The following is a 13,691-nucleotide window of genomic DNA, read 5'->3' as shown; positions in this document are numbered from 1 at the left end:
AAATAAAATTGTAATTGTTTTTTTGATTTAAAATCATAAGTTAAGCTTTCACATTATTGTAAGAAAGTTAAGCCCCATGTCCCCTAGTGGGGTACAGGGCAGATGCATTATACATCTGTTTCACTGATCGATTTTCTTTAGGGACAAGTAGGTGATCAGCCTTCTGTGTCCTACCAGACTGAGACATTTTTTTTTCTTCATCTCCATTGGGAATCAAACCCAGGACCTCTCAGTGCTACGCTCACGTGTCAACCACTGTACCAAGCAGGCGGTCATTATTGTAAGAGCCAAATTTAATTATTTATTTACTATTATTGAAGCAAAAAGCATATTATAAATGTTGAATTCAATAGATGTGTTAGTAAATGGATTCACATTAGCCAGCATGTTTACAATATCTTATTTATGGTCTTGCTATATGAGCTTTACCTTATTAATTATTATTATCTAAAGTATGTGATTAAATGATTTGTTGTTTATTTATTACTTGATAAGAGTATGTGAGTCATACATGAAATATGGAATAAACCCAGTTAATTATCTAAATATGGTGTTATTTTGAAAAATTGTGTTTTAGTTAAAATGACCTTCTAAAATAGATATTGAAAATTCCCCTAAATGCTTTGTACACAATAAATACAAGATATGCCTAATAATACTGCTGTAAACCTTATCTTAAGTATATGAGCTGCCCAGTATTGTGTGATGTCACATATGAGAAACAGAGGACTTGTACAATGATTTTAAAATATTTATTTTATATAATATGTACATGCCCTCAAGAGCCAGAGAGAATTACAAAAACAGGTAAAAAGTTTTAAAAAACATTAACATTAACGAAGCGGAACTTAACAGATGATGGATAGGAATGTCAGTTTATAGAACAGACTCGCATTGCACTGAGTTTGCTTTGGTACCTTCTAAATGCCTCACTGCCACGCTGCCTAACAGCTTTGGAGTTCACACACTGGCCGCTCGGCCAGTTTTGGCCGCTAGCTAGAGAGCCGCAGACTCTGGAGCCATCAACGGCGACAGCGGGCCGGCGACGCGGCGGCCGTGCTCGATCTCGAATCGTAGGTCCGGAGAGGTTCGCCGGGCATTCACCACATTGTCTTCTGGTAAAAATGCAGCCACAAGCAGGGCACAGATTACCAATAGGGCTCCCAGCACAAATGGTGGGCCTGGCACAATTCTCACATATTTATCTTCAACAGGTCGACCCTCAACTCCTTGTACAGCATGATCTTCATTCAAATCTACATGGAATAGATAGAATATCACTCCAAACATGGCTGGCCCGAGACCATTGCACAGGCCTCGCACACCAGTCACCATGCCTTGTACGACTCCTTGCCTATCTGCCCGACTGTTTACAGACACATAGGCACTGATAGCTGGGTAGGTGAGGGAGCCCAGAGCTGCCAGGACTCCAGCGGCCCACATCATCCATGGTTTACTTCCAAAGCCATACCACATCAGCTGTAGCATTTCAAACAATAGTCCAACCATTATAGTGTGCTTAGCTCCAAGCGATTTCATCAGAAAACCTAACACTACTTGCACAGCAATACTGAGAACACCCACAATTGCAATGAATATCGCCACTTGCACCACACCAAAACCCATCACAAGTTTCAAGTACACAAATATGCAAGAGTACTGTCCTGCCTCAGGCAAATACGATAAGAACACTGCGACACACAACATAAGCACTGTACGTTCTGCACCAACTTTTCGTAGAGCGGCGAATGGGTCAGCCTGCTCCCAGCTGATAGCGGGCCCCCAGCCGCTCGGTCGAACTTTCTCAGGAAGACTTTCAGGAACTGCCACCATGATAAAGAATACGTCGAGAACCGCGACGGCAGTGGCTGCGACCACTACGAGCGCTTCTCCGTAGATACTCATCAGGTATGCGCCAAGGGCAGGCGATATCACCATGCTGGCTGCGAATGTCGCGGAAACGAGCCCGTAGGCCCGTGAACGCTCAGCCTCGGTAGTCACATCAGCCACGTACGCGAAAACGATCGAGAAGGTCACGGCGAACACTCCACTTATGCTTATCATAGCAAAGAACCACCAAGTGTTTATTGTCATGAGCGGAATGGGTGCACAAGTGAAGAACACGGTCACTAGCAGGAAGAACTTCCTTCCCCACACGTCCGATAGAGCGCCAATCAGAGGCGCTGACAAAAACGATAGAATTCCTTTGATGCCCATGATGAGACCATTCATTAAAAACGTATGATCCGGGAAAGTAGCGTTTAATACTGATATAATCGGCATCGTCAACAGGCCCCACGCGAAGAATTCCAAAAATATCACCACCAGAGCGTGCACAACAGAAGGTTCACCGATGCCCGACATTGTCATAATCCCGTCTTTCATAACAGTTTTTCTATTCCGTATCACCATTTCTACTTCAGTTGTCGTAGTCTTCGTGGGCGTCATTTAAGATTGTACAAGATGTTTATTCTATTTACCTACCTAAATAAGAGACATTTTGAAAACCTAAACACTACATTGAGGAAATCTTGAAGAGCTAACGAGTAAGATTATCAACGTCAAAAAAACCACTGAAAATTGAAAAACAACTCGTCCCTTGTATTGCCACATTCAATAAATTGATATGACAAATTCTATTGATTCATTGTTAGAAAATCGAAATATACTTAAAAATGTTGTTTTTCGGTTTTATTTACATTACAAAGTATTCCAAAATCCCTAAAACAATCAATCAATCAAATAATACATTGAAATAAAATGTTAAATGTTACAAATTACATAAAGCCGTAAAAAATCGACTTTCTGAACGCTTCGAATAAGATTTTTGTTGGATTTGTTGTCATATTTTTCGAATGTCAATGTCAAAAAGTCGAAAGCCCAAAGGAGGCGTTAACGATATTGTAATTGTTAAATAAATTTAAGTATAATTAAAATAAAATGGTGAGTAAAGATGACAGCTCTCGTAAATTTACAAAAAAGTCTTTGTCAACGGATTGTATATAGTGTGCTTCTAAATTTCAGATTCGCTTCATTTTGATCCAAAACCGAGCGGGTAAGACAAGATTGGCGAAATGGTACATGAATTTTGATGATGACGAGAAACAGAAGCTTATAGAAGAAGTGCACGCTGTTGTTACAGTCAGGGATGCAAAACATACGAATTTCGTCGAGGTACGTGCCCTTGGTAGCTAAAAAAATTACCTTTCTTAGATGTGAAGACATTATTTGATTTTAAACTTTATTTTCAGTTCCGCAACTTTAAAATAGTGTACCGGCGTTATGCTGGCTTATATTTCTGCATATGCGTCGATGTGAATGACAACAACTTGTGCTATTTGGAAGCCATTCACAATTTTGTTGAAGTCCTCAACGAATACTTCCACAATGTATGCGAATTGGATCTGGTATTCAATTTCTATAAGGTAAACTAATTATACAGTTATTTTAAAGCTTATTTTATGATAAAATTGTCAGGTAAATGGATTTTAAGTATTGTTTAGGAGATACATATTTTTATTGATGCAAAGTCAATTAAAATCATTAACATTTATTCATTTCAATAAGAAATCAAATCTTTATCATCTACAAAAGAATGGAAAATTATTGAAACTAATATCAGTCTATCCATATCTTAATCTTAATATATATAAATCTCGTGTCACAATGTTTGTCCTCAATGGACTCCTAAACCACTTAACCTATTATAATAAAATTCGCACACCATGTGCAGTTCGATCCAACTTGATAGATAGGATAGTTTAAACATGTAGGTACCACGGGCAAAGCCGGGGAGGACCGCTAGTATCCATATATTATACTCAATTTATCTTTATAGGTATACACAGTAGTGGATGAAATGTTCCTGGCAGGAGAGATAAGAGAGACATCACAAACAAAGGTCTTGAAGCAGTTGCTGATGCTGAACTCTTTAGAATAAGTTATCTGTGTTAAATGTTGCAGTTGATGAATATTATAGGCGATAGGCATAAGTCTTTGGCCCTTACTGTTTCAGTATGCTTCAAACTTAATAGCGGCTCGGAACATCGTACGATCCGATGCGCAGAAAACAATTTTAGAAATCAGCGGGACGTTAAGGGACCTGCACTCGCACCTGCACCTAACTTCCGAACCGCTATTAAGTTTGAATCGAACTGTACTTGATGCCTAAATTTGTGTACGCAATGGTGGTAAATACTCATTCCATATAGATTCAACACATATATGCGTTTTAAGAAATGTGTAAATATTCTGTCTGCAAAGGTATGGAGAGTTCTTTGAACCGCTTTTTTCTCGTTTGAAAATTGAAATTCTTGTGTTTGATTTTACGCGAGTATTATACATTTAGAGAATAATGATTTTAACGGATTTTAAACGCGATCTATTCATTTTATTATTATATCGATGTTTCGCACACTTTGCAGCAAGCTTGATTACGGGGAGACTGGCCGTCGGGATAATAATAAAATGAATAAATCCCATTTAAAATGTGTTAAAATCCTTAATTTCTAAATTGTTTGAAGTTTATTTAAGGGCCGATTTTTCAATGCCCAGATAAACAGCTAGATAGACTTTATTCTTCAGTTAACAAAATATTCAATTTTTCAATAGACGAATAGGACTTATCTATCGAATAACTACGTTATTTGAGGAATAAATCTATTTGCCGCTCCAACGGCCAGATAGCGCGCTATTCGACTGTTAGGCGTTTGAGTTGACAACTGACGCGTCAAATTTGAGATATTTTCGTATGTCATAACATAGAGTGTAGAATTATTAACAATTAAACCTCTTTCTATATAATTATAATCAATTAAAATCATATTGAAATTGATGTTTTTGATAGTACTGATGACCATGCCATTGAAAATTTGCCGAACGCTGCCTTTAAGTATGTCGTTTCCATCGTAAAATATATAAATTGAAACACAAATTTAACCAAACTCTTTACTCGAATCAAAACAACAATCAACAATCATAGAAGACAAGTCCACTCCTGACGTGAGTCATAATGACGGTTGTTGACAAATTGCAAGATTTGACTCTATCCCGCTCTAACCTGACTAATTTAATATGTTTGTTTCGCCACTCCGAGAGCAGTGCTGCCAATATGGAAATATTTGGTCAGATAGTTATTCATCAAATAAATCACGATTGAAAAATAGGCGAGCCGTAATGAGTTAGATAAATAATTGAATAAATCTATTCGAGGGGTACTTATTAGACTGTTTATCTCGCGATTGAAAAATCGGCCATAAAGCTAGTAATTTCCTATGAATGTATCAACAAATCTCATTAGTATTGTTTGTATATAAATAAATTATAAAAAGACATATATCTTGTAAATCTTTTATTTATAAAGTGTATAAGTTGTACCTTGTAATCTAAATAGAGAATATTAAATACATGTTTGCTGTTTTATTTCTTAGTTCTTGGAATATCTAAATACATTAAATCAGTATATTTGAGACAGTTGTTCAATTAAAAAATTTGGTAGTTACTATATTATTATACATTTCCATTAATTTGTTTCTATTTAATTGTTTTGAGTATTATCTTCTTCTTCTTCTTATATATAAAAATGAATCGCAAAATGTGTTGGTAAGCGCATAACTCGAGAACGGCTGAACCGATTTCGATAATTCTTTTTTTATTATATTCCTTGAAGTACGAGGATGGTTTTTATGTAGAGAAAACGTAAATATGTACCACGGGCGAAGCCGGGGCGGACCGCTAGTATACAATAAAATCCCTTCAGATCTCGTTAGATACAAAGTAGTATTACAAAATGTAGTTATAAGTAACATTAGATTGTAATGTTAACATAAATAACTAAGTGGTCTTAAAGTATTGACAATGCATAACAGGATTTAAATCCCAAAGACTAGTTCTTATTTAGACAATATATGAGTATTTATAAGCCTCAGTTGTAAGCAAAGTTTTCACTTTATTAAAAATTTAAAGTGTTAAAAGTAGACCGAAAACAGAGAACCACAGGCTTAACCCATTGAGCCCCAAGGGGCCCGATTGGTCCCAGACACAATAGATTTTCTATTGTGTCTGTGGTTCCGGGGCCTAAGTTATTATTTTAGTAGTATATTTTATCCCCACTGCCATTCATGAATGAGTGGTGGAAACATCCACAGATCTGGATGGCCTTCATGAGATATCTGGGAACCCATGTCAAATCTACTCCATCTGCAAGTACAAGAACGAATATAAATAACAAACGAGTTTGAAAAAATTAATGCGGGTTAAAATTTACGAACGGTCCACTAAATGTATTATGTAATAAATGCGTTAATTAAAAGTACCTATCGTATAAAGTAATATAATATGTATTATATGTTTTAACCGACTTCAAAGAGGAGGTTTTAATTCGACCGCCATATTTTTGGTAAGATAAAGGTAATACTTTTGTATTCAATTTCTTTCATCTTTTTTATAGTAATTGGTTATTTAAATATTACGCTTAGATAATATTTTTTGAGGGTTGTCGATTATTATGTAAAATTTTTAACAATTTTTTACCATCCATAAAATTTATTCATGTTTGATTAAACGTGTTTAAAATATGTTTCCCACCTTAGGGCGGTCGTACACCGACTGCTTCAAGCAGTTGAGACCGACGGCTTGAAGCCGCGACCGCGCGGGGTATAATAGACATTCATTAACTGCCGTACACGGACTGCTCGAGCAGTCGCGACCGCTTCAAGCCGTCAACTGCGCGGTTTGTATCGACAGCTGGAGCAGTCATCGAGCAGTCCGTGTACGTCGCTCAGCCGTTAACTGCTCAAGCAGTCCGTGTACGGTCGGGCTTATAGTAAAAAATTTGTTGTCTGTAAAGTCGATCGTTTACTGACGATAGTTGAACGTGACAACGTCCGATTGTGCTTCTTTGTCGCTCGTTCCGCGCTCTCGCTTGCACCTCAAGCCTTACGTGGAACGCCTCAGAGCGAGGTAACGCCGCATGAGTCATGTTTCTTCGTGCGTGCAGCCGGCTTTATCGAATTATAAGACATTGTCTCGTCAAAATCAAAACTCACTGAAACGGTGGTATCCCTCTGGATATATTGTACGTGGGGCTGGAAACACTGATGAACTGGAACTTCCGGGCCAGCTCCGAGCTGGTCACCTTTGCGTCCGTCGCGCCGTGGCTTCGGTGCCCGAGCGCTCGGAACGGATATGTACCTAATTGTTAAAAAAAAATAGGAAATAAGTTTATTTTTCAACCATTAATCAAAGTACTGGTGCATTTTCATTGGTAAATTAACAAAAATATTACGTAATTTTAAAATCAAATTAAATATGTTTATTTGCTCGTATAGGTGAGGTTATTTAACACTACAATAATTTTAACTTTTAACCTTTCGTGTCAAACCCCGTCTTTACACAAACACACACATAAAGATCGGATACAAAACCCGACCAATTTTCATCACCTCTTTTTTTAACATCTGACGATTTTTATATAATTTTTTAACGTTTTGTGTAAAACCCCTTAAGAGGAGGCTCCCTAACATAATTTTTGGCACTGAGAGACCGGTTAGACCGCTACGATGCTAGACGCTAACACAGCCGTATTAAAGTTGAATATCGCGCTCGTTCTTTGATCGCATTCGAGCTCGAAACTAAATCTCGTAAGTCTCAATTCTTATTTCGTTTATAACTAAAGTAATAATTGATCTAGAGAAAAAATATCTTGGGATTGGATAGTAAACTATAATATTATTTACTGTTAACATTTATTTTAGACATAAAGTCCAAGTAAATCTTTAAAAAAATGTAATAATCCTTAAAAAAAGGCATAATTTTTGAATAAAAAATTAATCGAGCGAAAATGTTACAATTACGTAACTGTCTTGTACACGGAAAGAAAAAGACCCAATAAATCATAATATACTAAAGTTCCATTTTGATTGTATGTGTGACTGTTTCAGAATATTAATGCAAATTCACATAAAATTTAGGGAGCCTTCTCTTAACACAAACACACACACACCGTTAGCGGGGTTAAGATCGTTGCGTGCAGCGATCGCGTTGCACGCGCTGTAGGGCGGCGCGCACGCGCAGCGCGCGAGCGGGTCGTGCTTGTAGTCGTTGTAGCGCATCACTGTGAGCGTGGCGTGTAGTGATGTTATTGACGACTGCGGTTGGGACACGAAAAAAATGGTACATAAATAATTAGGATAAGAATAGATTTTGATACAATATACTTATTATGTACAAAAAATTAAAATTAAAATCCGTTCTGTCATTTTTGAATGATAAGTGACTTTCCATCTTGATTTTTTTCCCTCTATCTAATATTAAAAAGCTGAAGAGTTTGTTTATTTGAATGCGCTAATCTCAAGAACTACTGGTCCGGTTTGAAAAATTCTTTCAGCGTTGGATAGCCCATTTATCAAGGAAAGCTGTAGGCTATATATCATCATGCTAAGACCAATAGAAGCGGAGCCACGCGGGGGAACCCACGAAGCGCAGCTAGTATTCTATAAAAACATACTTGAACATCATTTAACAACAACATTTAAATGTTTTTTTTTATAGTGACAGATATAGCTTGAAACTAGGAATTGTCATATTTTATAAAATTTAAGAAATCAAAACAAGCGTTTATGATACGTTCACACAACATAATACAATCAATACAAAATATCGCAAACAAACCTACCTGTTTCTTCTGGAACATCCTAGCTCTCGGGTTAGTTTTATATCCGAACCAGTCGCCGAAAGTGGCAACCCGCTCGTTCCCGCCGCTCAGGTTGAAAATGCGCGGGAAATACGCTATATTGTACGATGGGAAGTAGGTTGATCGTTTTAACTCCTCTGTGCTGGAAAATATTTATCTATACTAATATTATAAAGAGGAAAGGTTTGTATGTATGTATGTATGTATGTATGTATGTATGTATGTTTTTCACGCATAAACTACTGGACCGATTTTGATGAAATTTGGACTTTAGACCCTGAGAAAGAACATAGGCTACTTTTTATTGCGAAATATGTACCACGGGCGAAGCCGGGGCAGACCGCTAGTTTATTATAAAATATGTAAGTACATATCTATGGTATTAATTATGTTTTTGTCTATAGATGTATAACATCACAGATAAAATTAATTGAATAACATTCTCATTATAATTTTTCTCATTAAAAAAAAGAAAGCCAAACAAACACGCACAATTAAAAAAACGAACATTTAAATAGTAACCTAAGTTCTTTATATTCACTTTAAAAAGTACATAAATAATCGTTATTTATATGAACATCCAAACATTTCATAAATAATACGTACAGATCCGCCGCTTCAGTATTGCCAGGTAATTGTTCGATCACCCACAAGAGGCCATCTTCGATTTTTCCCGCCGAAACGTCTGTTTTACTTTTGAACTTCTTGTAATCTACTATGTACCTGGAATTTAATATGAAAATAGTAATCCTCAGTATTATAGCGGATCTCCAAAGACGTTATTAAAGCGAGAAGGATACATATTTGTCAGAGAATTGAAATAACTCTCCATAATTAATTATAATTAGGTAGATATGTGAAATAATATTAAATAATGACTCAGTGCGCACACCTTGCGCGGTCGATGGTAGTACCGAGACTATATCATCGAGCTACTGACTCAAGGAATATAAACCATAGCATGGCCCGTAACCCCATGCATTTCATATAAATTCCATATCGACATTATGTTGTACACCATAGAGTACATTGTAATAGGAAGGTATAGCTATTTTGTTGTTAATCTCTCACATATTAATACACTGAAATGCATTAAAATATAATAAAACACAGTCAGTTCTTTACCATTGGTTGTTATAAGTGCCGCTATTGTGTTGTCGGAATATTTCGACCCACTCTCTGCCGCTCTTCGCCAAGCGAGTTGCGATCATTGCACGTACAAATTCCATTACCTGAAGGTTCAATTTCCTATTTTAATATAAACAAATATAAAAGAAATATCTGCAAAATAGCTTTTTCCTTTGCGGGTACTTTTTCTAGTATGTAATTACAAAAACACATTACAAATAACAATAATTTAATATTAAAATAACATGAAACTTTTTGAAATACAATTAACTGAAGAAAAAAACGTCTTAAAAATTTATATGCGATGCAAAATATACCGCAAAAGCTGTAGCTAGATTATTCTATTTGTGTGTGTGCGTGCGTGTTTCATGTTTGTGTGTTGCGTTGAGTGTGTGCATGCGTGTGTGCATGCGTGTGTGTGTCAAATAATCACCTGTCCAGTAGGTTGCACGAGGCTGAACAGCGTCCTATTGCTGTTGCCGATGGTGGTCTCAGCGGCGACCAGACCAGCGCTGGTGATGTACCAATCGTCTGTGGACTGAACAGTTTATTATCTGTGGTAAATTTATAAAAAAAATCATTCAAATGCAATATAATTATGATAAAATTTTAAAATAAAATTTTATATTATATGTATTTGAACCCGCATCTTTTGCCAAACCGAATCAACTCTTCTCGGCCACGCGGGTTCGAATATCGGCTCGTGATCGTTTTTTTTGCTGTTCTTTAGAAATGTATCGTTTATACAGCAAAAATAAATATCAAAATTAATTCTTATTATTATACTCACACATTCTCACATTTTATTAGACACTCACATTCAAAATAAAAACAAACTACCCACATTCTACACTTTATCAACAATAATTTTACTAATATTATAAAGAGGAAAGGGTTGTAATTATGTATGTATGGTTTTCACGTATAAACTACGATTTCAAAAATTCTTTCACCATTAGAAAGCTGCATCTTCACTGAGCAACATAGGCTAGGTTTTACCCCGGAAATCCCACGGGAACGGGATCTATGCGGGTTTTTCTTTGAACATGCGGGCGAGGCCGCAGGCGGGAAGCTAGTCAACCATAATTTTATCAACGTATCAAAAAAATCTCATACCTGTATAAAAGCTGGATACGATGTGAGCGACATTTTCCTCCCGGGGAGGGGGCGGGGGTTGTTTGGCGATGTATGATAGTTCAGTACGTACATCTTTTGTATACGTAACATTGATTGGTAGCTGAGATAGCGGGAAAAAGAAAAAAATCCATTTTTAAAAGTGTTGGTTTCATTTAAGTACAGTTTTGTTTTATAAATCACCAAAAAAGTTACGGTACGTACAGTACCCGATATTTTTTTAACCTGAATAAGTCTCCAGGTTGATTTTCACGAATATTTTTCACGAGTTTCCATTATTTACTCCGCCATAAAACCCACCTGTTCCACGTGACATGTGAGGTGAAGAGATCAGACAGGTCCGGCAGCAGTTTGACCAGACCACTGCAGTGTTCTCCAAAGAGCAGACCCTCGGGGGTGAGGGTCGGCATTGTGAGCGCAAACGCCAGATCGTCGAGGTCGCCTAGCATGTTTATCCACCTGGATACATTAATATACTGTGTAAAGATTTTTATAATAAAAAAAATATATAAAAGTTGAGTAAGTGTATGTAATGTTAGAAATTATTCGCATATAAAGAATAAGTAAAAATAAATTATTTACACCAAAAATAAAATATGAAGAAATATTGACAATCTCCTCCTTTTTTTGATGTCGGTTAAAAACAGATTGCTCTTGTTTTTATTTTAAAAAACTTGTTGGATACCACAATCTTGTAGTGGAAAATGAAGCCGCATTTGCACTAGGTAATATTTGACACGCGACATGTTGTACAACATGCTGTCTAAACATTCTGTTGAACAACCTCATTAATAGTCTATTACTACGTCAGTCGTCGTCAACATGTCGCTAAAGGAAGCAGGTAGTGTTAATTTCAGCCGCAATGGTTAAAGTTATATCGAAAAGCCGCGCGTCACGTTGCGCGCCAACCGGCAACGCCGCGCGCTATTCCTTGTCGTACGTGTGGTGAGCTAAATGTTGTCTTAAGAATCATCATATTAAAAAAGCTCAATACAAAATTACAAGCAAGAAATAACATAAACAACAACTAAAATCCATTTTTATATTTTGTTGGAAAATATACTTACAAGATGTCCCGAGCTGTGAGCCACTCATAAGGCTGTGAAGTGGCCTGGTTGTAGCCCACAGCCAGACCTTCCAGCTGAATTTTGTATAACTTCACCTGTAGTGTAAAAATCAAACACAACATTATATCTTAACAGTGAGTACCTATAAGAATATGAACCTATACATATAATTTTTTGAAAATTTTTTTTCTGTATTTTCATTATTTTGTGGTGTCTAATTATGTAGTTTATTTTGCAATTTTATGTTTATAATAAAAATAAATTGTTTTCCTGCACATGTATTTAAATTGCATTGCTCTAAACTTCTGGTTCAATTTCAATCAAATTTTTTATCTATTCTTAATATTATAAAGCTGAAGAATTTGTTTTTTTGAAGGCGCTAATCTCAGGAACTACTGGTCTGATTTGAAAAATTCTTTCGGTGAAAGATAGCCCATTTATTAAGGAAGGTTATAGGCTATATATCATCACCCTAAGACCAACAGGAGCGGAGCAATGCGGGTGTAACTGTGGGGCACAGCTAGTAAGCAATAAAAAAGATCATGTTATGCATACCTGATACCAGTATGGATCATCTTGATAACTATTGATCATGTCGGCAAGATATTCTTCATTTTTGTCCACATAGTCTTCTATTAAGCCACACACATCTGTTTTGTTGTAGCAATAGCTGTAAAATTATTATTGTTTTATTATTGTAAAACACAATTTCGTGCCTTTAATCTCTAAAATACAAATTATTTAAGTATCAATTATAAAAATTAGATTCTAAGCAGAAGGCTAAATTATTCCTGAACATCATATTTATTTTAATAGCATTTTTTTTTATTCTCAGTGAAAAAAAAGCCAGCTAGTTTAACAGCTTAGAGTTCTAAATTCAAATATTTTTCTGCCATTATCATTACCCTTTGAGCATATTTTGCCAGTGCATCCAAATGAGGTCCCTTGTGAGGTACCCCTCGAGGAAGCCAGCTGCATATGCCTGCTTCTCGTCACTAGAGTCTGCTGTTGTGTGCAGTTCAAGGAATGCCCAGCTAAAATATATGAAATTTTCATGTAAAGGTATTCATTTTTAGTAATTTTTTTCAAGTATATTAATATAGTATTAATTTCTGTGTGTGTATATTATCTCTTTAATTTAACTTGATTTAAGTATAATAATCAGGTTGGTTTCTACTTTTCTAGCTTACATGATGATATAAAATAGTTTAGCTATGTAACAACTGTAAATTGCATTATTTTTTTAAATAGTGCAGATTTATTAGATAGTGCGAGAAAAATTAAACAATACATCCGTAATTATCTTTAAAAGTTATTGTTTGTTTGATATTAAAACTTATATAAGTAAAAATATACAAACCCCGTTGAATTGATTTCATTCGAATACGTAGCTCTGGCGACATGTACAGCCGGTATATCGCGGAAATTATCAGTCACGGATATAACAGCTTTATCGGACCATGTAATGAATCCATATTTAGCCTCACAAATGATAAATAAAATGTGGACTATTATAATACTTTTGTAGCGGAAAAACATTGTTATTTATTAAAAGAAAAACTCGGTAAAACATTCACAAACACAACTCATGCTTCAATATTTTTATTTGTGAGTATTTAATTAAATATTGTGTGTCGTTAAATTAGTGTTTCAGGTTTCTCTTTGTTTGA

The 13,691-nt window shown here is 35.9% G+C and overlaps 3 protein-coding genes across 3 annotated transcripts; 1 reads left to right on the top strand and 2 right to left on the bottom strand.

Annotated features, from left to right (window-relative positions):
- Positions 1 to 738: 738 nt before the first annotated feature.
- LOC149900909 (solute carrier family 71 member 1) lies at positions 739 to 2,579 on the bottom strand. The gene has a single exon (XM_090112667.1). It carries the CDS (start codon positions 2,446 to 2,448, stop codon positions 997 to 999), a length of 1,452 nt encoding a protein of 483 aa, XP_089968793.1. The 5' UTR covers positions 2,449 to 2,579; the 3' UTR covers positions 739 to 996.
- Positions 2,580 to 2,836: 257 nt separating this feature from the next.
- On the top strand, positions 2,837 to 4,100 carry AP-2sigma (adaptor protein complex 2, sigma subunit). The gene is made up of 4 exons (XM_090112617.1): positions 2,837 to 2,943; positions 3,025 to 3,174; positions 3,252 to 3,425; positions 3,839 to 4,100. The coding sequence occupies exons 1-4, from the start codon at positions 2,941 to 2,943 to the stop codon at positions 3,938 to 3,940; spliced, it is 429 nt and encodes a 142-aa protein (XP_089968743.1). The 5' UTR covers positions 2,837 to 2,940; the 3' UTR covers positions 3,941 to 4,100.
- Positions 4,101 to 5,968: 1,868 nt separating this feature from the next.
- Positions 5,969 to 13,648, bottom strand: LOC149900907 (putative aminopeptidase PLBD2). Its single transcript, XM_090112284.1, has 13 exons — positions 13,382 to 13,648; positions 12,927 to 13,055; positions 12,577 to 12,691; positions 12,022 to 12,116; positions 11,255 to 11,413; positions 10,937 to 11,057; positions 10,254 to 10,358; positions 9,818 to 9,924; positions 9,299 to 9,415; positions 8,675 to 8,834; positions 8,003 to 8,147; positions 7,047 to 7,191; positions 5,969 to 6,198 (listed from the first exon to the last, which is right to left on the bottom strand). Exons 1-13 carry the CDS (start codon positions 13,558 to 13,560, stop codon positions 6,102 to 6,104), a joined length of 1,674 nt encoding a protein of 557 aa, XP_089968410.1. The 5' UTR covers positions 13,561 to 13,648; the 3' UTR covers positions 5,969 to 6,101.
- Between the last annotated feature and the right edge of the window lie 43 nt (positions 13,649 to 13,691).

Source organism: Colias eurytheme, chromosome 18 (assembly GCF_061535395.1).
Source record: "Colias eurytheme isolate Ceu_HAF_F1 chromosome 18, ilColEury1 Martin Lab GWU primary, whole genome shotgun sequence".
Classification (NCBI taxonomy): domain Eukaryota; kingdom Metazoa; phylum Arthropoda; class Insecta; order Lepidoptera; family Pieridae; genus Colias; species Colias eurytheme.
The sequence above is the reverse complement of the archived record's forward strand: the minus strand, read 5'-3'. Positions and strand labels throughout refer to the sequence as shown.